Source organism: Neoarius graeffei, chromosome 4 (genome assembly GCF_027579695.1).
Source record: "Neoarius graeffei isolate fNeoGra1 chromosome 4, fNeoGra1.pri, whole genome shotgun sequence".
In the NCBI taxonomy this organism is placed as follows: Eukaryota; Metazoa; Chordata; class Actinopteri; order Siluriformes; family Ariidae; genus Neoarius; species Neoarius graeffei.
Genome location: NC_083572.1, coordinates 70,755,503 through 70,783,351, shown reverse-complemented (window position 1 = coordinate 70,783,351; position 27,849 = coordinate 70,755,503). Strand labels below are relative to the sequence as shown.

The following is a 27,849-nucleotide window of genomic DNA, read 5'->3' as shown; positions in this document are numbered from 1 at the left end:
AACAACTTGGGTCATCTTTCTCCTCTTTAGTCCGAATGACACGGCATCCCTGATTTCTATAAAGAACTTCAAATTTTCATTCGTCTGACCACAGAATAGTTTTCCACTTTGCCACAGTCCATTTTAAATGAGCCTTGGCCCAGAGAAGATGTCTGTGCTTCTGGATGATGTTTAGATACGGCTGCTTCTTTGAACTATAGAGTTTTAGCTGGCAATGGCGGATGGCACGGTGAATTGTGTTCACATAATGTTCTCTGGAAATATTCCTGAGCCCATTTTGTGATTTCCAATACAGAAGCATGCCTGTATGTGACGCAGTGCCGTCTAACGGCCCGAAGATCACGGGCACCCAGTATGGTTTTCCAGCCTTGACCCTTACGCACAGACATTCTTCCAGATTCTCTGAATCTTTTGATGATATTATGCACTGTAGATGATATGTTCAAACTCTTTGCAATTTTACACCGTCAAACTCCTTTCTGATATTGCTCCACTATTTGTCGGCACAGAATTAGGGGGATTGGTGATCCTCTTCCCATCTTTACTTCTGAGAGCCGCTGCCACTCCAAGATGCTCTTTTTTAGCCTGGACCCACCCATCCTAAGTGTGACGCAACACGAGGGCCTGTTGCGAGCTTAGTCTGGCAAGGCAAGCTATCTCCAGCTCTTCCAAGCTCCCGAAAAATCGGGAGCCAATCAACTTTGAGCATCTCCAACGGCCCTGGGTAGAGGCGTGTTCAAGGCAGTGACGTAGTAGAACTGTGACTGGAAGCCATAGATTGTTTACAGAATCTATGCCGGAAGCGCTTCATTCACTAGAAACATTACGAACATGGAGCAGCAGCAAGCCTTTGACACAGCAGTAGATGCTGTATTGAAAGCATTCAATGGGAAGTTCTCATTGAAAACGGAGCAAAGAGCAGCCCTGGAGGTATTTATCTTCTTCCTGTTACTCAAGCAGTTTCCGTTGCGTCACATACGTCAGAGGAAAGAGTGATGTGATTGGTTTAAGCTTCGTCACAGCCTTTTCTGGCTTCGACCAGTAGCAAACTGAGGCATTTCAGGGAGGCGGGTCAACCACGCCTTTGGGAAACGGTTGAGCTTAATATCTTTGCCAGACCAAATACTCGCAGAGCTCTGAAGTCGCGTTAGTCAGACTAGCTCTTTTTATACCCAGTCGTGTTAATGACCCCGATAGCAGAGGGTCGTTGAAACGACGTAGAGTTTTGGTCAGAATGGTCGGTTTCCGTCGTACGTCAGAAAATCAACGTTGAAACGGCGCCATGAAACGTCGATTTCTCCGCCGTCTGAGAGGGTCGATTTATCACCGTTGAATCAACGTGGGTAAAGGTTGATCTGTCGACCGTCAGAGAAGGTTGAATATACGACGTTGAACCATCGTCACTTTTGCCGGCCAGTTTTCAACATTGGTAGGATGAGCAACTGGCCCGTAGCCAGGGGGGATTGGAGGGTTCGTTCGATCCCCCCCCCGCGACACCGCGCCCCGGACACACACGCCTCAAGATTACTCAAGATTTATTCATTTGTTCATGTCCGATGAATATACATTGATTCACATTTAAATTTACAATATCAAATCCAGACTAATCAAAAAAGAAAAGTAGACTAAGTGAGGACGAGTTAGAAAAACGGGTTCATTTCTCCTATGTTTATGTTTACACGTTTTGTTCAGACTGCTTTACACCCCAATCCAGTGGGTGGCGGTAATGCCCCCATTAGACCCCTTTCACTGACGTCACCCGAAACCGGAAGTAAACAAACCCTGCGCCACATTGGAAGACCAACAGACTCGTGATTTGGGGGAAATAAAGGCAGCGCGCGGTATGTGAACCCACGAGGCACTTGGTTCATCATAAACCTACAATGGTAAACTTTTGTGCTGTGTTAGGGTTCTAACAAAGCTGATGGGAAAGGTGAAAAGAAGTCTTTCTACAGAATACCAGCTGTGATTGAGACACAAGCAAACCAAGGAGCTTTCTGCCAGGAGACAGAGAGAGGATTTAGCTGCTTTATGCAGAGCGGATCTGAATACTTCAAGTCTATTTTGTTACTGGTAAGTCACTAGGCTAGACTGTTGTAGAACATTTTTTTAAATGTTTACTGAATAAAAACATCCTTAATTTTATCAAATATTCTCTACTCTATATTTCATTTCTTTCTTTTGTTTTAATTTTCCTTCCTCCATCCCTCTTTGGATTTTAAATATAGTTTTTCCCCATGTCCAAATAATGAGGTAGGGTGGCATTTAGAAACCCATAGCCTACTGCTGACTTTCTTTATCAATGCTGCATCAAATTAATTTTGGTTATGTTTTTCTGTTTCCATGTACAGGTCTGCGCCGCAGGAGGAATAGGCCACAATTATAAATAAATCATAAAATGTTTCTAAGAACTTGTTCAAGTGTGTTCTGTTCCTTATAAATGTTAAAAGTTATGCCTCATTAGATAGCTTGACAAACATTAGAGGTGCATTGTTGCATGCATTTTTATATCCTGTTGTACATTAAACAGGACGTAGCCTACGCACATTGATATAAATTAAGTTTCACTTTCATGGTTGAAGTATGCGTGTGTTCATCCTAGGCAAGAGCCCCGATGCTTTATTGTTAGCTAGTTTAATTTAGCCTGTTTTGCTTAATTTGTAGCCTTCCTGTTGTACATAAAACAGGAAGTAAAGTTGGATGAATCATCGCCGAAAATTCAACTATAAATCGACCGAAATACGTAGTTGAATAAAGGGTGAAAGGGGGTCTATTCTCTGTCGGCCACCAGCCACTTTTCAACGTCGTTTCAACGGAAACTCGTATGAGCAAAGCGGTGTTGAATCAACGTCGGTGATCGACGGTGATTCGACGGCGTATAGGTCGAAGAACATGCCGATGATTCCACGTCGAATCAACGACCCTCTGCTATCTGGGGACCTATTGCCAATTGACCTAATGAGTTGCAATTTGGTCCTCCAGCTGTTCCTTTTTTGTACCTTTAACTTTTCCAGCCTCTTATTGCCCCGGCCCAACTTTTTTGAGATGTGTCCCCGATAGCAGAGGGTCGTTGAAACGACGTAGAGTTTTGGTCAGAATGGTCGGTTTCCGTCGTACGTCAGAAAATCAACGTTGAAACGGCGCCGTGAAACGTCGATTTCTCCGCCGTCTGAGAGGGTCGATTTATCACTGTTGAATCAACGTGGGTAAAGGTTGATCTGTCGACCGTCAGAGAAGGTTGAATATACGACGTTGAACCATCGTCACTTTTGCCGGCCAGTTTTCAACATTGGTAGGATGAGCAACTGGCCCGTAGCCAGGGGGGATCGGAGGGTTCGTTCGATCCCCCCCCGCGACACCGCGCCCCGGACACACGCCTCAAGATTACTCAAGATTTATTCATTTGTTCATGTCCGATGAATATTAATTGATTCACATTTAAATTTACAATATCAAATCCAGACTAATCAAAAAAGAAAAGTAGACTAAGTGAGGACGAGTTAGAAAAACGGGTTCATTTCTCCTATGTTTATGTTTACACGTTTTGTTCAGACTGCTTTACACCCCAATCCAGTGGGTGGCGGTAATGCCCCCATTAGACCCCTTTCACTGACGTCACCCGAAACCGGAAGTAAACAAACCCTGCGCCACATTGGAAGACCAACAAACTCGTGATTAGGGGGAAATAACGGCAGCGCGCGGTATGTGAACCCACGTGGCACTTGGTTCATCAAAAACCTACAATGGTAAACTTTTGTGCTGTGTTAGGGTTCTAACAAAGCTGATGGGAAAGGTGAAAAGAAGTCTTTCTACAGAATACCAGCTGTGATTGAGACACAAGCAAACCAAGGAGCTTTCTGCCAGGAGACAGAGAGAGGATTTAGCTGCTTTATGCAGAGCGGATCTGAATACTTCAAGTCTATTTTGTTACTGGTAAGTCACTAGGCTAGAGTGTTGTAGAACATTTTTTTAAATGTTTACTGAATAAAACATCCTTAATTTTATCAAATATTCTCTACTCTATATTTCATTTCTTTCTTTTGTTTGAATTTTCCTCCCTCCATCCCTCTTTGGATTTTAAATATAGTTTTTCCCCATGTCCAAATAATGAGGTAGGGTGGCATTTAGAAACCCATAGCCTACTGCTGACTTTCTTTATCAATGCTGCATCAAATTAATTTTGGTTATGTTTTTCTGTTTCCATGTACAGGTCTGCGCCGCAGGAGGAATAGGCCACAATTATAAATAAATCATAAAATGTTTCTAAGAACTTGTTCAAGTGTGTTCTGTTCCTTATAAATGTTAAAAGTTATGCCTCATTAGATAGCTTGACAAACATTAGGAGAGGTGCATTGTTGCATGCATTTTTATATCCTGTTGTACATTAAACAGGTCGTAGCCTACGCACATTGATATATAAATTAAGTTTCACTTTCATGGTTGAAGTATGCATGTGTGTGTTCATCCTAGGCAAGAGCCCCGATGCTTTATTGTTAGCTAGTTTAATTTAGCCTGTTTTGCTTAATTTGTAGCCTTCCTGTTGTACATAAAACAGGAAGTAAAGTTGGATGAATCATCGCCGAAAATTCAACTATAAATCGACTGAAATACGTAGTTGAATAAAGGGTGAAAGGGGGTCTATTCTCTGTCGACCACCAGCCACTTTTCAACGTCGTTTCAACGGAAACTCGTATGAGCAAAGCGGTGTTGAATCAACGTCGGTGATTCGACGGCATATAGGTCGAAGAACATGCCGATGATTCCACGTCGAATCAACAACCCTCTGCTATCTGGGGTTGCTGTCATAAAATTTCAAATGAGCCAATATTTGGCATGAAATTTCAAAATGTCTCACTTTCGACATTTGATATGTTGTCCATGTTCTATTGTGAATACAATATCAGTTTTTGAGATTTGTAAATTACTGCATTCCGTTTTTATTTATAATGTGTACTTTGTCCCAACTTTTTTGGAATCAGGGTTGTATGATGAGTGGAGTAACTTATTATATCCACATTCACTGGATTGTGAGAAACAGAGCATTTTTATTTTTTGCAAATTCAATAAATAAAAACTTTATACAAAACGTCAAAATAATGTCTGCTTAGAATGTAAACAAACCAGTGAAATGACAGTAGCAATTTGTGAGAAATGCTATAATAATAACAACAACAACTCTTGAAAAAAAAAAAAGATACGTTCTTAACATCAAATACTTTCATTCCATATTTTGTTGCTTTCTTATATTTTGGGGGTTTGTTTTCAAGTAGAGTTGTTATTTTGCCATCGGTTGGTTCAGCAACATGCTCCACCATTTTGTTTTTCTCTACTCATAGTATATGAGCTGATAGCCTAGTAGTAGAGTAGCCAATCAGAGAGTGTGATTGCTCATATCCAGTGAATGTGCATAGAATAAATTATATTATCTGAGATTCAGTTAGCTTTGCACAGAAAGAGCCGGTAGAAATGTCCTTCAAGGGGCTACTTTTTAATTTTTACTTTGAGTACATTTCAGAGCCTATACTTCTGTACTTTTACTTGAGTAAAGAAGTTTAATCCGTACTTTTACCACAGTATTTCTTTACACAAGCATCTGCACTTCTACTTAAGTAAATATAAAAACATATAGTTACATGGTGACTCTTAAAAGTTAACCTGGTAACTAGTTAAACTAACAGACTACAAATATGTCTGGAAGACAGAATGGTAATAGAGTAAAACTAATTTAGGGTGAACTCGAATAAGCATTGACACCAGAGATGCTTTTTACTAGGGCTGTCGAAGTTAACGCAATTTAATTTAATCGCGATTAAAAAAAAATGACGGCGTTATTGGAGGGTACAGTGAATTGGGCTCATCTTGGTAAGGAACAGTGCAGATTTTCGTGGGTGACTAGCATGCAAAATAAAGCTAGTTATAACATTAACTTTGTGGTAAAACGTAGCTCTACAACTTGTCAAATAAACGCGCAACATGGTCAGTTAAATTGTAGTCTGCATATGCGATGCGGTGCGAGTTCCGTTTACTTTCACTTTACCGGGTGAAATGTGTTGATATCTGATGGGCTACGATCGGGAATGCGCACATTCCCTTTTCTCCACCTGTAGATTGTAGGTAGCCTAGCGATTTCCAAATAGCCTACTGCTTCACTTGAATGAACTTGCAGGAGTCAAACTACTTCCTCTTTGCTCTTCGAAGTGTAGCTTGCAGCCATTACAGTTGAGAAAAAAAAAATACAGTCTGTTATTTCTCCAAATCGTATTTTGCACATAGCCTACAGTATGCCCAACAGATGTCTAATAGGCTACATTGGAAAGAAAAGGCTGCATGCCTAGATCTAATATCAAAACCCGAATGCCAAATTTGTGCATTTGGCAAATTTTGGCCTATATATTGTCTATCAGAGAAGATGAGCCTTATAATTTACATGGAGCATCAGAGCATATATTCAAATGTTTGCTCTGATGTAGAAATGTATTTGAGTACAATTTAAACAGATCTTTAAAGATTTTTTTGCGATTAATCGCGATTAACTATATAATTTTATGAGATTAATCGCAATTAAAAATCTTAATCGTTTGACAGCCCTACTTTTTACATATCCCTGATTTTATCTTGCTATATTCTGGCTTACTGCATGGCATCATAAGATCAGCAAAGCTGAAATAAACACACAAGTATAGTTGCTATATTATGTTTAGTCATGATTTGTGCTATTTGTGCTTAAGTTTAGTTCAAACCAAGCAATCGCAATAGGTAGTGGAGAAATCTTTACCATACTTGCCAACTCCCCAGAGAATAAATTTTTTAGAAAAAAAGGTGTAAAATGGTGCATTCACCTGCATTCTGAGTGCCATATCTGAAGAAAATTGATCGAGAAATCGGACTGACATACTTCACAAAATGCATGCTTCTCACCTTGCCTTGATGCTTTGATGCACGGATGATCCGACGATCAAGTTACCTTGAACTTCTTGTCATAGCAAATCTTTTTTTCTCCCTTCGGAGTTTTCATTGTTCATCACCAAAGGGTGTTTGGTTTTTACACATACTGGCACAATTTGTTATAACATGTGAGCTCATTGCTGATTGGCTAGAACCATAACGAGAACCAGTGGAATGGTGCAATAGAGCGATACAATTTAGATTCAACATCATTATCGCACAGTTCCATTGGCTCTTGACTTCATTTAATGACTATTTGACACTGTCTACTTGTGTCTCCTGTGCTGAAAACAGCTGAAGCGAGATCAGAAGAGCGAATCCAACAGTGTTCACTGATTATTTTGTCATGCGGTAGTTTTTAGAACTAAAAGCAGTAGACAACCGTGTAAATCGGCAGAGTTGGCAAGTATGCTTTACAATAGTTTTATAAGGATTCCTTTCACAAAGGGTTCAAAACTAATTGTTATGTGGCATACTCACCATACACCCACCCTATGCACACTGATTGCAGAATGGCAAATAAGAGAATTGTCATCCCACTGCAGGAATAGTAGTCAAACAACTGGAAAATATACAAGCCACCCTGGAGAACAAAACCAACAGTCAGAATGTGTGAAAGGAATAAATGGCAAAAGATATGCTTTTTGAAAAGTTCTTAACTATTCAACAATTATGGAAACTGTCTTAAAGTTATTGGCAAAAAAGAAATGCTACCATTCACTTTCATGTTAAACTAATGTCACTGCAATATTCTATTTATATTTACTTAAAATACAATACTAATGCTTTTATAAAATGTCTACATTTGGGGGGGGGGGGGGGGGGGGTGCTAGCAAGCAAGCTATGGAGTAGACGCATCCAACCAGGCTCCGCAGAGCTTTCATTTTAAAGTTTTTTAAAAAGGCACCTTTCGACAAAGCGTACTTCTTTTATTTCACTTTTTACATTTTATCATACTTCTACATATCTGCTTACGTAAAAAGAATGGCTGGCAAGTCTACAAAAACCCATAATTCAACTTCATTGACCACGAGGCCTAGCGGTCCTGGATCATCCCCGGATCAAAGTGATCAGCCAACCCCAGTTGACAAGACCATGGCGCTAACCACTCAAGCTTTCAGGCAGGAGTTGCTTATGTTGCTTCGTGAAGATATTGGAGACATAATTAAGTCGGAGATTAGAAGAGTGCTGGAAAAGGAAATGGAAGGTTTCAGAGCCGACATTACTATTGTAAGGTCCGAACTGCAATCTTATCAGAACTCGGTTGCTACAGAGTTAGCCACACTGAAAAATACCACTGGCAAGATGGAGAAGAGTCTGTCAACATGTACAGATGATATCGTTTCACTGCAGTGTGAAGTGGCACACCTCAAGGCTCAGTCGGAATTACTACAAAGTAAATGTGAAGACTTAGAGTCGAGGTCAAGGAGGAATAACAGAGCAATTCCAGCATTATGGACATGACACTTGAACTCAAAATGGCAACAAATGACCCAGTGCATGTTTTATTGTCTCCCAGTACTTAAACAGGTGTTGCATATTTTAAGGCTGTACCATACTGGAGAAGTGATAGAACAAGAACAATTCCCATAGTACATCTAGGGCATGCCAGAAAATGCCAATAAAAGATGCGTTATGGATGTGACAGAAAAAGTATCACTTTTCTTGGGTGACTGTACATTTTTATCAAACTCTGAAATTGTAAACCTAATGTCGAAATGGAGATATCCATTTGATAGAGGGGTCCAAGGTGAATATTAAAAAATCTTTGTTTAAAATATTTTGTATTTCATGCAGAGTTTCGGAAGGAAAAGTCAGCGTTATGGATGTGACGAAATTCCGTTATGGATGTGACGCGTCTGAAATAGACATGGCATATGTTTAGAAAATCAGCAATTTAACCACCATAACCCTTTGAAAAACTCTCTAAATATCAGCTAAAACTATTAAAGTTCTTAAATAATATTTAGGATGGCTACTGTTTTGCTGTTTTGTGGATTTTAGCATACATTTCTGTGGCTTGTGGCAATAATAGAATTGTACATGATCAAAGTTGATTTTAGCTTGGGTTTTACATTATAAGAAAGACTGACATAAGGCGAAGGGAACAATTCTTGTGAAAATTGGTTCAACTTATTCACATCTGTAAAATACAGGCCTAGGTGATATCTCTGGGAGTGGTTTTGATGTATTACATGTTGCTTTATTTTTGCATGGTGAGGTTGACATTTACATGGAATTGCCCAACATCAGAATCGTGGGAGTACCGGAGAGCCATGACAGCTCCACTGTCGCCGTGTCAACCCTGCTTCAGAGGGCGTTCAGCCTAATGGAGGCGCTGGTACTAGATAGATCTCATCGCTTGCTACTACTGGCGCCCAGGCAGAGTGACCGACTGCGTGTAATCGTGGCTCGCATGCACTACTTCCAGGACTGTGCCAACATTCTTCGCTTCACCAGGGAAAAACAACAGATCAAAGTGGATGGGATGACCATTTCAGTCTACCCAGACTACACAGTATGAGTGGCCAGAGCCAGAGCAGGATACAACAGGATGAGACAACAACTTCGGGGACTGGAAGGGGTCCGCTTTGGGATCATCTATCCAGCCCGTCTTCGCATCACACATAACCAGGAGCGGATCTTCACGACACCAGAGGAAGCCCAGACTTATAATCAATAAGAATTTTCCTGCACGGAGGAATACTTCTAATAAGTAACTACTTAACTCCTCATATGGAGCCCTGTAGATGCCCTTTAAGTGTCATTACACTGAATGTCAGAGTGAGTAATATTACCAACCAGTTCGTAGTTCCTTTCTGAGATAACGTTCACTTCTATCCAACATTAGAAATATTTTCAGGCTCCTCTTGTAGATAACTTTATTGCCGCAGTGGCTGTCATGGGTGTCCTTTACCATTATTAGAATTTTTATTTTCTGCCAGCCTTCTGTTTTTGGATGTGTGTATATGTATGTATGCTTGTGGAGGACAGGAGTCATGTATGCCCAAGGGTTCTTTGTTTTCATCAAAATTGAGTATAACCCCTACTACTGGAAGCATTACCTCCTAATTAAATTTTTCGATACAACACTACTATGCACATATGAATGTGTGCATGTGCTCTTATTTTTATTTATTTATTGTTTTTCTTCATAATAATAATAATAATAATAATAATGTCTTAAAAACACATTTACATAGAAATCTCAATGCTTTTTACAGTAAAAATCATGAAAAATACTCAAAAAAAAGTGATAAATATAAAGAATTATCCCCCACCCCAAAAAAAAAAAGAACTATTTACGGCAAGAAGAAAAAGATAAAATGATGCTAGTAGCTAATAAAAAAATCATCATAGTGGTTAATCACTTAAACAAAAACATCTTTAACTTACATTTAAAACTATCTATTGAAGGAGAGTCTTTAAGCTCAGCTCTGGAACGCTCTCCCTGCTTCGGTGCTACTACAGAGAAAGCACGATCTCCATAAGTTTGTGTGTATGTGCGCGGAACAGCCAAAAGATTTTTCGTAGTGGACCTCAGACATCGAGTTGTAGAGTAATCGTTCAAGAGACAAGTTAGGTATTGAGGTGCAAGGCCATTACGTACTTTATACGTCAGTAACAGGATCATGTAGATTATTCGAGCTTGAACTGGGAGCCAGTGTAACCTCCTCAGAGTATCTTGGATATTATCATCAGGCTTTGGTCTTGCGACAACTGGCAGCAGCATTCAGGACCCGTTGAAGCTTGTTGATCTCGTAAGCAGGTAAGCCATACAACAGGCTGTTACAGTGGTCCACTCTAGAGGTGACAAAGGCATGGACCAACTTTTCAGCTTGGTCTTGATCCAGATATTGTCGAATCTTAGCAATGTTACTCAAAGCCATAAAAGACGCTTTGCAACAATTAGTAATCTGACCCTTTAGAGATAGATTATGATCGAAGAGAACACCAAGGTTGTGGGCCTCAGGCTTGGGTGCTATAATTTTATCGCCGACAGCAATTCCAGGTAAGGTAGAGAGTGACCGGGCAAACTTTGAGTGAATATGCAAAAGTTCAGTTTTGTCATCATTCAAAACAAGCTTATTGGCAGAACACCAGGACTTGATATCACGTATGCAGTTCTCAAGAGTAAATTGTGCAGAGTCTTGCTGATGCTTCTGGATAACACAATACAGTTGTGTATCATCAGCATACATCATAGGCAATATTCCATGAGATGTAAATATGTCTTCCAGTGGTGCAACGTAGAGGCAGAATAGGACTGGTCCAAGAACAGAACCCTGTGGGACGCCAGATTCCAGTAGATAGTTGGGCGATAAGGAACTATCAATCTTAACACACTGAGTTCGGTTGTTAAGAATGAAACCAAGAGATAACAGTGCCAGAGAACCCAAAACGCTTTTCAAGACGTTGGAGAAGTAGACAATGATCAATCGTATCAAATGCAGCTGAAAAGTCTAGCAAAATCAGGAATGCCTCATTGCCTTCATCCAGAATTCTAAGATCATCATTTTGTACGTGGAGTAGTGCAGTCTTGGTACTATGGCAAGGGCGATAAGCAGATTGAAATTCAGGATACAGTTTATTCTCATGTAGATAGGACAGCAGTTGAGGAAGAACAGCGTGTTCAAGAACTTTCGAGAGAAAACGTAGATTGGAGATAGGTCTATAGTTCTTCAGTACGTTAGCGTCCAATTTCGGCTTCTTAATGCAGGGAGTAACCAAAGCAGACTTGAAGACACTAGGAACAAATCCAGAGGCCAGAGAACTGTTGATGATGGACATTATAATAGGAAGCAAAACATCAATGCATTCCTTTAACAACACAGTAGGCACAGGATCCAAACTACAGGATTTAGAAGGCAATCTCATGACAATTGAGCGAATTTCATCAGCATCTGGCAAGATAAATTCCGTCATGTGTTTTCAGGAAGAGCAAATAGATGTTCACAGTCAGTAGTGGATGATCGAAGATTGTCAACTTTGCTTTTAAAATGGTCACCAAAAGCAGCTGGCAAATCAGACTTAATGTTAGTCGGTAGAATCGTGGCCTTTCTTCCATGGACAAGCATGTTGACTTCTCTGAATAAAGCTTTTTGGTCAAGATCTTTCAACTTATGATAGGTAGACTTGGCATTCTTGAGTAGCTGTTGGTAAATTGCACAGTATTCACGGTATATTTGGCGATCTACTTCCAAACGAGTCAAATGCCATTTTCTCTCCAAACGACATTTAATGAGCTTGGCATTCCTTAGTGAGTCATCGAACCAAGGAGCATGAGGGCATAATGTTACATAGCACATACGTTGAGGTGCATGCTGTTCAAGAAGATCACATAAAACAGTGTCAAATTGTTCCGTTAGTGATGAAAGGTCAGCAAAAGGTTCACAAGCCAAAGACGAACAGATCACCGATTCCCTAAATTCATCCAGATTGATGCTACGTAGGTTACGGCGAGTCACCAGAACTCTAGTCGGGCGTGGTCTAGGCAAGGTAACATGACGAGATCAAGGCGTGATCAGATGGTAAACCAAAGGTGACATTAGGCTTGATGACCAATCCGCCAACTGATTTAGTAATAATTAAGTCGAGTTCATGCCCACGTTCATGTGTAGGATCTTGTACATGTTGGATCAGCCCAAAAGACGAGAGGAGATCAGTGAAAGCAGAAGCATCAAAATTACTAGAAATAGCATCTAATTGAAAATTGCAGTCGCCAGCAATTATAAGATTATGGGTAGGGATCGAAACAGTCTCCAGAAACGTCGAGAACTCGTCAAAAAATTGGGAAACAGACAAGTTATTTTTCCTTGAAGGAGAAGGACAATAGACAACAATAATACGAAAATGAGTAGATCCAGATTCAACTCATAGATCCAAGTGCTCAAACGATTTAAATACAGATGTAGTATTCCTTTTGACAGAGTAACCTTTTCTCAGTATAGCACATACGCCACCACCCCTTGAGGACCTTGACTGTTGGAATACTTGATGATCCGTCAAACTGTTCGTAATGTCTGCTATAATGGGAGAATCACGGACATCATCTTTAAGCCAGGATTCTGTTATAAGCATGATGTCAATATTCTCAGAAAGTACAGTATCGCACACAGCCGTAGTTTTTTTAGTCAGTGAGCAAGCGTTCCATAAAGCAAGATGAGAATCAACATTTTGAGAAGCTTGATTTTGACTAACATTTATGTTAAAAGTTCTTTCACGAACGGGATTAGCATGTCTCTGTGTACAGCGTTGCGCAACAATAGATTGCAACAATATTTGATCTTTAAGCACCCACTGAGACGGTTTTTATTAATTTATTAATTTCTCTTTTTTTAAATGCTGCCTATGTGCCATAGTTGTTTCATGAGCCATGTTCTGGGGGTTCTAGTGTGTAGTTAAGTGTTAGCCAAACCATGACTACATTGGGGTCTAGCCTTAAGGTAGGTAAGGCTAGGGCGACCTGGGAGTTCAGAACAGGCCAGCAAAGGGAACCAAAGTTTTGTTTTTGCGTGTTTGTTCTGTTTACTGGAAAACAAATTGAGCATGTTTGTACATTCTGTTCAAACTTTTCTGTTACGGTAGGGACCTGTATTTCATCTGAAGTTACCCAACTGACTAGGGAATGATATCTTAACAGCGCATCAAGACAATGGCTAACACCACAGCCTTAGGTTCAATCAGATTCATTCGTTGGAATACTAAAGGGATACAACATCCTATTAAGCATAACAGGGTTTTCACACACCTAAAGTTACTGGGTTCAGATATTATATATCTTCAAGAGACCCACCTTCAGACTGGTGAACACACGAAGCTAAAGAAAGGCTGGATTGAACAGATATTCCACTCTAACTATGGATATAGGTCAAGGGGGGCAGCAATGTTAATTAGGAAAGGTGTCCCGTTCATGCCAAGTAGTGTAGCATCACATAATAATGGCCGGTTTGTCATTGTGACAGGGAAGCTATATGGCAATTTAGTCGCGCTAGTTAACCTTTATGGCCCCAACTGGGACAACCCTCAGTTATTCTCTTGTCTCATTGGTAAACTCCCTGATCTTCATTCACATTTGCTAATTTTAGGGGGAGATTTAACTGTACACTACAGCCAACGCTAGACAAATCTAGCCCCAGGCAAAACAATTCTGTGTCCAAATCAAGTGCACTAATTTTGTCATTCATGCAATCCTATAAATTATTTGATCCCTGGAGACACTCCAATCCCACTACCAGACAGTTTTCTTTTTTTCTCACCAGTTCATCCTTCATATTCAAGAATTGAGCTTTATTTGATTGATCACAGGACCATCTCTTTTGTAACCAATTGCCAGTATCATGCCATAATGATCTCCGATCACAGTCCTGTCCAATTAGTTATGTCATTTCCAAACAACCACATGCCTCAGTGCTCATGACAACTTGACCCACTTTTATTAACAAACAGTTCATTTCTAAAATTCATTTCTGACCAAATTGATTTTTACATAGAGGTCAATAGCACCCCTGGAATGTCATATACTATTATATGGGAGTCACTTAAGGTCTACCTCAGAGGACAGATTATTTCATATGCAGCTCACAAAAAAAAAAAAAAACAGACCAAGCGTCTTACAGAATTAACCCAGCAGATATCAGACACTGACGACCAATTAGCTCATGATTTCACATCTGATCTTTATAAAGAATGGCTACTGTTGCAAACAGAATGTGACAACCTCTCCATAAAACAAACAGAACGGTTGCTACTTAAAACAAAGCAATCATATTACGAACACGGCAAAAAGGCAGGGAGATTACTGTGTCATCAACTTAGACAGCAGCATGTAGTGCAATCCCTGAAATCCGTATTGCACCAGATTCAACTTCCATGCATCCCCAGATCATAAATGATCAATTTAAGGCATACTATGAGGAACTTTACACATCACAAACCTCCATGAATGCAACCAAAATCCAAACCTTTCTAGATGGCCTAGAATTACCAAAAATTAGTACAGAAGATAAAGCCTCCCTCGATGCTCCTATAACAAATGTAGAAATTTCACAGGCAATAAGTTCTATGCAGAGTGGGAAAGCACCCGGACCTGACGGGTTTTCTATAGAGTTTTGCAAGTTATTCTCACACAAACTGGTACCTATTCTGAATTTACTGTTTAAGGAAATTCTCTCTGTTGGGAAACTACCTCCAACCATGACTCAGGCAACTATATCAGTTCTATTGAAAAAAGACAAAAGATCCCTTGGACTGTGGATCCTATCACCCTATTAGTCTCCTGTACTGTGATTATAAAATCCTCACTAAGGTGCTGGCACGTCGTCTAGAAGCGGTGATGCCTAACATCATTGATCCCGATCAAACAGGCTTCATATCAGGGAGGCAGTCTTTCTATAACATGTGAAGGTTGCTCAATATTCTATACTGTTCTCACTCCATCTGTCAGCCGGAGGTTGTGCTCTCCCTCGACGTGGAGAAGGCCTTCGACCGTGTTGAGTGGAACTCTGTTCATGGTGCTGGATAGGTTTGGATTTGGTAGGGGAGAGCGGGGTAAGATGAGCCACTTTTTACATTTTTCATCATAACTACATGTTAAAGCCATTTTTGCTTCCAGTCTACACACCATACCAAATTTCAAAGTGTACTGTTACTATCTGAGCAAAAAATAATTGATAAGCTCTTATGGTTAGAGTGATATTACCTCTTGAAAAAAAAATGTCAAGTGGCTCAACTTACCCCATGCACGGGGTAAGATGAGCCACTGTGTGGGGTAAATTGAGCCAACACAAAACATGTTAGGTTAACAAAGTAAACAACTTTTATTATTAGAAATGCAATCAGTGAATCAAGTCAAGTCAATCAAGTGGGGGATAGGGCCGTTGCATAGAGAAGGGGAGATGAAGAGAGGTGATAGAACGAGATGGGATAGGGAGGGATAGATAGATGGATAGAGAGAGAGAGATATGCATAGATAGATAGAAAGAGGGATGGTTAGAGAGGGAATGAGAGATATACTATATTATAGAAATTACTAAAACAGTAGAACAGTGCCAAAAAATCTTATTTCTTTCAGTAGGTTAAAACATTGCTAAAACATGCAGCAATCATTCCATCAATCATTTCATCATTATTCAATGTTCCAAGCGTTCAAATTGCAAGGGAACACCATTTGCCTCTCCCTCCGTGCTGTCCCCCCAACAGTAAAGGGGTGGGGCAATTTTTTCACAATATCCTGTCTTGACAGGACAGCCTTATCTTTCTCTTTGAAGAAAAAGGTCGGCTTTCTTGCAGAGCCATGGCATGACCAGCTTCTTTTGACAAATCTTGCCTCTATTTCGAAGACATCCAATTTGATTATCTGGCCAATGAAGAAATGCACTTTCTTCTTCCCCGTGAATTTTGCCACAACATAATCCCCCACATCTAACAACTGGTCTTCCTCATCTGATGTCATATATATATATATATATATATATATATATATATATATATATATATATATATATATATATATATATATATATATTTGTTGTCATATATGACCAGTAAATGTGAAAACTTAAGTGTCATCCATATTGGGTAAGCTCAGCCACCAATGGGGTAAGTTGAGCCAGTGGCTCAACTTGCCCCACATCTAATGGCTTGTCTTACCCCGTGGCCACCATTTTGTAGAAAAATGCTAATAAAGGGGATTAGGCTAATCAAAATTATTTTTATTAGCATTCATATCATAGCTTAGAAAGCCACTAACTTAACCCTAATGTGTCTAAATATTATTCTACTTTTGTCTTCTCTAAATCATCTTCACTGTGGACAAACATGGAATTGACTTAGAAAGCACAAAAACACATTTTTATAAATATCTCCCTCACCTAGTTTGACATGTGGTGCTCCTCTCCACAAGTGTAAGTAAATGGTCCCGCCCCCCTTTGAATGTGGTCACATGATCACATTTGTTTACTGTTTCTTAGAAACAGGGGGTGGCTCATCTTACCCTCTGGCTCATCTTACCCCGCTCTCCCCTATGTCCTTCACTTCATGGATTAAAATATTGTATACCTCACCAACTGCTTCAGTACGCACAAACTTGATCAGGTCCAACCCTTTCATGCTGCAAAGAGGAACTCGACAGGGGTGCTGCATCTTGCCATTTCTATTTGACTTAGCCATCGAACCTCTTGCTGCAGTGCTGAGGATGCAACAAGATATTCCAGGTATTGTTAGGAACCAAGTAATACACAGTGTCGCTGTGTGCAGACGACCTTTTATTGTATTTATCCAACCCAACAGAATCGATCCCTAAGCTGATAGACATATTTCGACAATTTGGGAGACTATCTGGATACAGACTAAACTTCTCAAAAAGTTCACTTTTTCCCATTAATCAACTGACAACATCCATTAATTATAGTAGCCTTCCCTTTAAACTGGAGCTCCAATCCTTCACTTATTTAGGCATAAGTGTTACACGACAGTACAAAGACCTATGTGACTGCAACTTTAAACTGTTGCTAGAGCGTACTAAACAGGATTTCCAAAGATGGTTTGCACTCCCTGTTACACTGGCAGGCCGAGTAAACACAGTAAAGATGACAATCCTGCCTCGATTCTTATATTTATTTCAAATGATCCCCATCATACTGACTAAATCCTGGTTCAAAAAGTTGAATAGTCATATCACCTTCATTCGGAACAACTCCACCCAGCGGATTAAAGGGGCTTACTTGGAGATGCCTAAGGAAGCAGGGGGACTGGGGCTGCCTAATTTTTTATTTTATTACTGGTCTACTAACATTTCCAAACTGAATTACTGGATTTCAACCTATAAAAATAAAGAAGGACCAATATGGGCTTCTATGGAACTTGATTCCAGTTCTCCACTCTCTCCCATGTCTATCCTGAGTGGCTCCTTACCTGTCAATGTAAGCCTTCAAAGTTTGAACCCAGTTGTCAAAAACACTTAAAATATGGTTTCAATTCAGGAAACACTTTCATTTCAATCAGGAAATTACTCTGCTCCCATTAGCAAACAATCATCTGTTTCCTCCATCCCAGATTGATACTGCCTTCCAGGTATGGCACAAGAATGGTTTAGTATTTTTTTTGGTGACCTCTTTGTTGAAGGCACATTTGCTTCATTTATCATGCTACAGAAAGATCACAACCTTCCCAATAACCACTTTTTCAGATATTTACAGGTACGCAGTTTTGCTAAGAAACACTTCCCATTTCCCTCCTTACCACCCAAAAACGCAACTGATATCATTTTAGACTCGGACCCTGGGGTAAAAAGAAGGGTATTGATAATCTACAAAACAGTACTGGGCATTAGCCCCTCTCCATGGGACAATGCCAGACAAGCATGGGAAGAGGATTTGGCTGTTACACTTTCTGACGAGACATGGCAATGTATTTTAAAACGCATACATACCACCTCTTTATGTATAAGACATGGCCTTATTCAGTTTAAAATTGTACATCGATTGCACTATTCACCTGATAGACTGGCCAGAATTTATTCTGGCACCAATCCTGTGTCCCCGAGATGTGGCCAGAGTCCAGCTAAATTAGGTCATATGTTTTGGTCATGCAATTCACTTAGTAACTTCTGGGCTAGGGTCTTTGAAGCAATTTCCTCTATCCGTGGCAGAACAATGAATCCTAATCCAACAATTGCTATCTTTGGGGTATTTCTATCAGAACAACAACTTACGGTCCCCCAGGCAAACGCTGTAGCATTTATTACATTACTAGCCCGGAGACAAATTCTCTTACTCTGGAAGTCTGTGAAACAACCTTCTTTTAGGCACTGGGTTAAAGAGGTACTCTGTGTGAGCCCGCTATAGAAGCCGAGATGCGATCGGAATAACTTATGGGATAGATACATTAAAACTTGGGCCCCCTTTATAGAATTTGTCGAAAATGTATCCCTCACATGATGTAATTTCCCTTCCACATACTGGATGTTCTGCCAATTGGATCCATTGTAGTATGTTACATGATGTTCCCATCTGAGTAATGTTAAGCAATGTTTATGGACAGTTTGTGACAATATTTTATGTTCCTGCCTCTGCATGTATTTTCTCTGTGTTTGTTGTTGTTTTTGTTTGTTCTGTTTTTCTTCAAGTCTTGGCAGGTGGGAAGGGATGGGTTTGTTCTTCATTGTACCTCTGTCATTTGAAAAACTATAAATAAAGTATTTAAAAAAAAAGTCTACATTTGTCTTTGGAAATGATAAATGAAAGCCCAGAACAGAAATACATAATCACCCCTGTTGTCATAAGCAGGCCAATCAGGAAACACCCACAACAAAAGATGGCCAGGCAGAATTTGCGGCGATGACCAGAAAGGAAGAACGAGGGGTATGTGTCAACTGCAGCAGTCATCAATGCCTCCAAAGCCACAAACTAAAGAGGAGTGTTGGACAGAGCAAAATTGCTGATGTGAATTTACTTTCGGACGAACTGGTAACTGGTAAGATGTGCATTGGGCTGCTTTTAATTGATTTTTTTTGCACTCACCTGACTGTCCAGTCCTAGCAGAATAATCATAACAAAGAAACAAATGGCCCATAGTTGTGGAACAGGCATCATCGCAACAGCTCTGGGGTATGCAATGAAGGCCAAGCCTGGGCCTGGGAAGACAACATTTTCTTAGGGATGACACTTTCCTCAGCAAATAAACTTCCTGGATATGTGCACTGGTTGGAACTTAGCAGATAGGTTAGATCTGCAGTCACCTGACTCTGCCACTGTTGAGATGTCTGTCCCCTGTTCATTGGCCATAAAGCCTAGCACAGAGAAGATGGCAAAACCAGCTACAAAACTGGTCCCACTGTTCAACAGGCACAGACAAACAGAGTCCCTGCAAAGATACATGCATCCATACATAACATGTTGGAATATATATTACACATTTTATTTTGCTCAATAAGCTTAGTTCACTCACTTGTAGCAGTTATTATTGTACTTGTTGTAGCTTCCCATTGCAATAAGGCACCCAATGCAGAGAGCGTAGGAGTAAAAAATCTGCGTTCCAGCATCCAGCCACACCTACATATCATGAAAGAAAGAGCCTTCAGTACTCACTGACAAAGCAACAGCTGCAAACTCTTTAATGATCAATTAACTCACTAATCATTAAGGGTTAATTTTATGTACGTTTGGAGCCCACAACCACCTTATTAATAGGTTCTTCACAAAACAGCTGCATATTGTAGCTGATGCAACTACAATAATAATGCTCCTTTTTATGAAATATTAAAAAAGTGCTGACTGCAAAGTTGAATTCTGGGCAAAATGTTCCATTTCTATTGCTGCTGAAGCTTCGAGATGTTTCGCTGCTGCACACACTGTCTATCCTAGGGGTCACTATTTTGCTGAGATAAAACGTGTCCCGCATTTCATGATTCTGGAGATTGCTGAAGCAAGTGAGCAACAATATAATGTGTGGGGCATGTTTGACCTACTTTTAACCAAAATAAGTTTGCATGAAAATAAGTCAAACATGGTGGACTCCGCTCTCCTGTCAGCTAAAAGCTAGCGGAAAAGAAAAGGAAAGCCTACTTAGTGAATGCAACTGCAAGATAGAGCAAGGTTAAATGACGTCATTTTTCTGGACAGATAACTAAATCATTCTAGCTAGTGCTTAGCCATCTTAGCCTTAGAATGCATGGGTTTGACTCCCCGGTAGCAAGTATGGAGTTATACACCTAATATTTTGATCTTACAAAGAAAGAAACGATGACAAAAAAGCAGTAACAAAGAAAAGATATATTCATCTTTTGTTTCACCGAGCCATTCGCAAAGGTCAACCACAAATTACATACCTGCAACTCAAAACAAAAGGCATAATGTTTTCCGTGCATTGCCATCTTGGTGTGACACAGTTCCATAGTTATGCGAATTAGTTAAAGCTCCTCACATTCGGCTATTTCCGTAGGGCCATACTGTTTCCCTCAAGAGGTAGGAAAACGGTCCCAAAACGGAGAAAAGCGACCCTCAGCACATAAAAATGATCACATCTTGTCCGCATGATAATTGTTCTTGCGAGACACAGGAAAAGGCCATGCACAATAAAAAAAACTTGAAAATTTCAAATGACTTTGCAGTTAGCACCTTTAACAATTATTCACTGAAGGCGAAGTGAATATCGGTGAATAATAACAGACAAAGGTGAGGTTATTATTCACCAATATTCACTGAGCCTGAGGCAGATAATTGTTATTGTTATAAATACACAGGTGATTATTTTTAAAAAAATCTTATTAAAAATATTTCAAACTTCAAAAGTGTCATGCAAATGTAATAAAAGGCATGCGCAGATTTGTGTCACTTATGTATGCTGTCTCACATAAAATACAGTACTTTGATTTCACTCACTCGCTATCTCTAGCCGCTTTATCCTGTTCTACAGGGTCGCAGGCAAGCTGGAGCCTATCCCAGCTGACTACGGGCGAAAGGCGGGGTACACTCTGGACAAGTCGCCAGGTCATCACAGGACTGACACAGACACAGACAACCATTCACACTCACACCTATGGTCAATTTAGAGTCACCAGTTAACCTAACCTGCATGTCTTTGGACTGTGGGGGAAACCGGAGCACCCGGAGGAAACCCACACGGACACGGGGAGAACATGCAAACTCCGCACCGAAAGGCCCTCGCCGGCCACGGGGCTTGAACCTGGACCTTCTTGCTGTGAGGCAACAGTGCTAACCACTACACCACCGTGCCGCCCCTACTTTGATTTGAAATAGATAAAATAAACAATTCCACCATACCTTTGAACAGTTTTAGACCAAACTTCGTAGCATTTTAGTGCTTTTAGGAACAGCATTTTCTTTCATAATTTGTGATTCTTCCTCACGATTACAAAGTGACTGGCTGCCATTTTGCCAAGTTGCTCTAGGTGATTATCAAGAAATGGTCCAAATTTCTCGACCAATCAGTGTGTGTAATTTTCGATAATCACCTGGGTATTTATACTAATTGATGATAAGACAAGGAATATACATGTTTCTCCCCATACCTGTGGATCCATGAGACGTGTAGAATCTGGATAGAGGTAAAAAATGATACCATCAACAGCCCCAGGCAGCAAGAGTCCACGCACTAAAAGTACTGCCAACATTACATAAGGAAGGGTAGCAGTGAAATAAACCACCTGAGAAAGTAAGGGATCGCTCAGTCAGATGTTGTAACAGAACACATTTAAAAAAAAAAAGTTACTGAAGCCAAAATTAACCTCTGAATTTACTGAATGTTTAATGAAGCTCTCACCTTGCCTGTAGACTTCACTCCCTTCCACACACAGAAGTAGCAGATGATCCAAGATAAGAGGAGACACAGGGCCAACTCCCACCTAACATTGCCCAGCTCATACACACTGCCTGTGAGATTTAGCACTCTCCTCCTAGAAAACACAAACCAAACTTGGGCTATTACCTTCTGATACTTGTAATAATACAATCATTTTATTGTAAATACAGTATAAAGCAACTCACTCCCAGAACTCTTTAACAGGTGAAGTTGCATTCACTGGTATACTCAAGTTGCTTAAATTGCCCAGTTTGTCAAATTCAATGCATGCTTCTGTTAAAGAAAGAAGACATAGCTAAACATTCATGAGTTTTTTTCTAATACAGCAAATGCACATAGCACCATATTCTAGAAACTACGGAATGACATTACGAATTGATATTTCTATGGATTGTCCTCATAGAGAATAGTTTTTAAACTTTTTGCAGCCAGGGATCCTTTTAACTGTTAAACTGGACTCCTTCAGTAGCTACAGATTTCACAAACAAAATCCAAATGTTTAAATATTAGGCACATAACTGTAAGCATGTAAGTTATAATTTCAGCTTCTACCTGGAGCAATAAGTTTGGAAAACATTTTTATTAAACTAGAAATTAGATTCCATTAGACATTAGGCCATGGGGAAGCCATGGTCTCATTGTTAGAGACACAGCTTTGGGACTAAAAGGTCACTGTTTTGATTCCCTTAACCATCAGGAATGGCTGAAGTGCCCTTGAGCAAGGCACCTAACCTCCAACTGCTCCCCAGGCTGCACTGGGTATGTTGTTCTGGATAAGAGCATCTGCTAAATGTAATGCAACATTTATATACATAACTTCTGGTGAGTTATACAGTGTTTTCCATCACTACAATCGTATAATTTGTCACATTAATTCTTGCAATAAAAAGTTCACCGACAAACTGAACTGTAACCATGGTAGATGGCTGAATTAAATTAATGTGCAAAAAGTAACTAAAGCATGGCCAAAATTTCTAGTTATAAAAAAATATATATATATATATATATATATATATATATATATATATATATATATATATATATATATTGAAACCATTAAAATGTACACTTCATGAATGCATAAACTCAATTTTGTAATGCTTTCCATAAATGTTACACCCTTCAATGTAATATGCATCTTAACTTATGACACCAGCACACAAAATTAAAATTAAGAAATCTTTTTGTAACCTCACTGGTCATTTCTCCTGCAACTCAACAGCAGATACAGTACTTTTCACATATAAGTTCATTTCTACTTCATCATGGGGAGAAAAAAAAGTGTGCTGTTTGTATCAAATGCATTTTTATAGGTTGGCAGTCAACTAATGTTAGTGGAACACACATTCTTAAACTGACAAATCTGCAGTGAAATAACATGATAATCATTACCGGGATCCTTTCCACATCCTGTTTAACGCAAACAGCTTAAATTGTCAACTCCTAATAAAGTCTAGTTATTTTATTAGCTACCATTTGACAATTATTATGAGTGATATACAGCATGTGTAAATGTGCATGCGCAGGGGCCCTGCAATGGACTGGAGTCCCATCCAGGATGCATGCCCAGTGTTCCCTGGATAGGCTCCAGATCCAGTGCACCCCTAACCAGAATAAAGGCAAGTTGAAGCAAGAAGTCAGAGGAGAATGGCCAGACTTGTTTGAGCTGACAGGAAGGGTAAGGTAACTCAAATAAGCACTCTTTACAACCATGATGATCAGAGAAGCACCTCAGAAAGCACAATTCTTCCTACCGTGAGGTGCATTTCTGCCTGTAGGCCACCCCCCCCCACACACCATTCTGTATAAACCCTAGAGACCGTTGTGTATGAAAATCCCATGAGATCAATAATTTCTGAAATATTTCAAATGAGCACGCCTGGTACCTACAGCCATGCCACAAGCAAAGACACTGAGATCATATATACGGTATACACTCTCTCTCTCTCTCACACACACAAAAAATACCGGTATTCCAGAAATTGTTGCAGGTAGCCCACGGTAATTCAGCACTAAAGGAAGAAAAAAGATAGAAGAATGCCCAGGCCAAAATTAGGATGTAGGAGATGCCGGAGTACAACATAACCACCATAGTTCCATAGCCCAATCCTACAAAAAGAAAAAAAAAAAAAACATCATCTGACATTTTTATTTTCCACCACCCCACATATGTCACTGGAAATTTGGTTCTTCACTGCATGGGGCAAATACATTGGTCAATACAACAATCCACAAAAATATACCTATTGAATCCTTACAGTCAAGGTTGTGTACACTGAGCACTGGTTCTGTAGAATAGATGAATAAAAATCTTACCTTGGGAAGTTTAAATTATATAATTTCATAAACTTTTTGATCACCAAATACTCTATTCATTATGTCAAGCCATAGATACAAGTTCATAAATCATTTGAATATTCCAAATTTTCATTTCCATGCAAAATTTGCCCTCCTCTACCTCAAAGGAAAGGACTGCAACTGACCTAATATAATTTCAGTGGTGGATAATCCTCAGTACAGCAGTGGCACTAGTGTGTATGCTGCTGGTACAATACTATCAGGCATAGCAGTGTTACAGGATTTTTAACCACTATTTCCTCTGTCCACTTTATTAGATACATTAGATATTTATTCGTATGTACAAATCATCCTCTGGCCCTCTGGTTACTATTGGCTGGATATTTTTGGTTGGACTGTTTCCTAGCAGTGACACAGAGCTGTTTAAAAACCCCAGCATGATGCTGTGCTCCATGCACTTGTTCCAACAGTTTAACCCTTTGGTGACTGACCCCTTGAAAATGGTTCCTCCAGGAACCATGACGTTTCAGTTGTCAAGACAACGGAAAAACTAAAATACAAATACAAATACAAGAGCATTTTGTTTTGTGCACAAGAGCATTGTGACGTATCTTTCTGTTTTTGTATTTTAGTTTTTCCGTTGTCTTGACAACTGAAACGTCATCGTTCCTGGAGGAACCATTTTCAAGGGGTCAGTCACCAAAGGGTTTTAATGGCACTGCTGTGCTAAGAATAGCATCACCCAAATAATATCTGCACAATGGTGGTTATATCTACTGATGAACATATCAGAGAAGTGACAAACTGTATACAGTAATAGCCTATAGTCAGAAACTGTGGACTTACACATGGCATCCCAACAAAGAGTTTAAGTTCTTCGATAGTGTTGCTGCAGGCTATCATTCCAAGAAAATTAATCACATGTTGACTGAAGACAAAGGCCAGCAAGTACATTCAGCTGTGGCTCCTGCATGATTTGAACGAAAACCTACAGCTACCTTGGAGTTCTTTATAGATAAGATTCCCTGAACTATATGTTAAATGTACTTGATAAAATGGCCAACAGGTTTCACTCATTGTAAATTTTTGAGAATTGTTTTGAAGGATTTTAGGATGATTTAGGATTTTAAGTAATAAAGAAGCCAATAAGTGTAGGTCACGAGAATGTACAAATTGACATACATTAGAATATACATTTAGATTAATTTTCCTTTCACTACAATGACAATATACTGCTTACAAAACTGTCTTTGACCCTGCAGATGCCTTAGTGAGAACAAACTTTATTGTAAACATTTGATCTACATCTACGTATTTCCTTCATATTTGTTGAAGTAAATGCCTGTTAATCCCATATCTAAGGAAAAAGCTGAAAAATATTAAGTACATTTTAGACCAGATTTTTAAGGATCTTTTTATTAAAAAAAAAAAAAAAAGGCGGGGGCTCACCTTCAAACAGGGGGCAGATTTTCCTCCAGCAGGTGATGCCACCCTGACTGGTGTACTGACCCAATGATATCTCCATGAGGAACAGTGGAATGCCACAGACAAATAGGAAGATGAAATATGGAATGAAAAATACTCCTGCAGAATAAAGTCACAAATTTTATTCATATAGCATGTTTCACACAAAAAGGCATTTCAAAGTAAGATGATCCAGAGGGAAAAAAAATACACACACACACGCAGAAACTGCCAAGTTTAAGATATGTGAAAAGAGAAATGTTAAAGATGACCAAACTAGCTCCAGAGTGGCACAATAGAAAAGCATTTGCTCTATCGCTGGAGATGAAATGTTCAAATCCTGACATTACCACAGCCATCTGTGGCTGGAAGTCAAGGGTGGAAAACTAGCCATGCACTCTACTCTGTCTATCACATGTGATTTCATGTATGCATAAGATAATAGACAGGGCTTTCCTCCAAATGTGTTACTCTGCCCATGGATGCAGCATCAGTTCAAAAAGATGAGCAATAAACTCAGGGCCATAACATGTGACCCCATAGTAATAGTAACTACATAGGCCATCATGACAGGAGGCATGCTTGTAGTGCTTCATTCAGCAGCATTAGTTGTTACTAATTGCTATGGGAAGGTTTTGCCATGTTTTTCGGATATGCAAATCATTTTGAACGAAACAAAGATGTCAGATTTTTTAATTTACCAAAAGTAATTCATCATTGGGGTATAAAAATAGAGAAATTTTTAAACGTAGACGGGAAAATGGGGGGGGGGGGGGGGAACATTCAGTGGGACTCAGTGTTGAACGGAGAGGTCAAAAACCCTCTAATATGCTCACTTCATTTCCATGAAGGTAAGAATAATAAAAAAAAATTAATTTCATAACAGCAATGTGCTCATTCTTACACAGCGAAGTGAACATGAGCAACACAGTGGCTCGGTATAGCTTTACCTTCACCAAGAATTAAAATGTGCATTTACATTCAGGGATCCTTCAGAGCATGTTGCGCGTGCTTGGGACCCAGTCGTTATGGGAAACACCTGATGATAATTTGAGCACAATCAGCACAAATAAGGTCATATAAGGACACGGTTTTCACAGAGACTTTGTAAAGTATTCTGTCAGGTATGTGGCGGTAGACGGCTCTAAGTGCAGGAAGAGTGTTTATTAGCAAGCATGATATTTACAAAACCGAAAGCAGAGTCATAAACATGGATACAAACAAACATGACAGTGAGAATGATATTACTTCGCAAATACTCTGTGGTCCTTATATGTGTGTGCTGATTGCACTCAAATCAGCATCAGGTGTTTCCCATAATTACTGGCTCCCAAGCACGCACGCAACGTGCTCCGAAGGATCCCTGAATGTAAACACACTAAGTCTTGGTGAAGGTGAGGCTGTGCTGCTCATGTTCACTTCACTGGATAAGAATGAGCACTTTGCAGTTGTGAAATGTATTTTTTTTTTGAAGTGAGCATACCATAAGGTTTTTTACCTCTTCTTTCGCACTGAAAAAAGTGAACATGGGCAACCATTGATGTAAGGAAGGATATCTATTTGAACTGACGTATTATCGCTATGTTTCTGTCGTTTATTTGGTTTAATTTATTATATTACTTTCATTCAATGTAAATCAAGGCCTCATTGGTTCAAAGTAATTGGCAGACTTACAATCAAATAATTTTCCATTCAAGTGAATACGTTGCATGTCACGTGACGTGCATACGTACTGACGTCACGCCACCACAACCAGACTTGAACTGAATTTTGAATCCGCCATTTTCTTTAACCGCACGAAGCTCGGAGCTCCACACCGAC

General features: G+C 39.7%; 1 protein-coding gene across 13 annotated transcripts in view; it reads right to left on the bottom strand.

The window, feature by feature from the left end:
- The window catches only part of LOC132885195 (sodium- and chloride-dependent GABA transporter 2-like), a 289,130-nt gene that overhangs the window by 93,000 nt on the left and 168,281 nt on the right, over window positions 1-27,849 (bottom strand). For 9 of the 13 annotated variants that reach the window (XR_009654557.1, XR_009654558.1, XM_060919569.1 and 6 more), the window contains 11 exons: window positions 26,014-26,148; window positions 24,510-24,554; window positions 24,235-24,375; window positions 22,452-22,539; window positions 22,228-22,360; window positions 21,977-22,111; window positions 19,894-19,997; window positions 19,685-19,809; window positions 19,467-19,579; window positions 19,215-19,352; window positions 7,426-7,528 (listed from right to left, as the gene is read on the bottom strand). Coding sequence is in view for 11 of the 13 variants with exons in the window: in XM_060919569.1 (XP_060775552.1) it covers window positions 7,426-7,528; window positions 19,215-19,352; window positions 19,467-19,579; window positions 19,685-19,809; window positions 19,894-19,997; window positions 21,977-22,111; window positions 22,228-22,360; window positions 22,452-22,539; window positions 24,235-24,375; window positions 24,510-24,554; window positions 26,014-26,148 (1,260 nt within the window). In the remaining 2 variants the exon portion in view is untranslated. Of the gene's footprint in view, window positions 1-7,425; window positions 7,529-16,773; window positions 17,135-19,214; window positions 19,353-19,466; window positions 19,580-19,684; window positions 19,810-19,893; window positions 19,998-21,976; window positions 22,112-22,227; window positions 22,361-22,451; window positions 22,540-24,234; window positions 24,376-24,509; window positions 24,555-26,013; window positions 26,149-27,849 lie in introns of those variants that run through there. The other 4 variants (XM_060919570.1, XM_060919572.1, XM_060919564.1 and 1 more) reach the window with 4 other exon arrangements.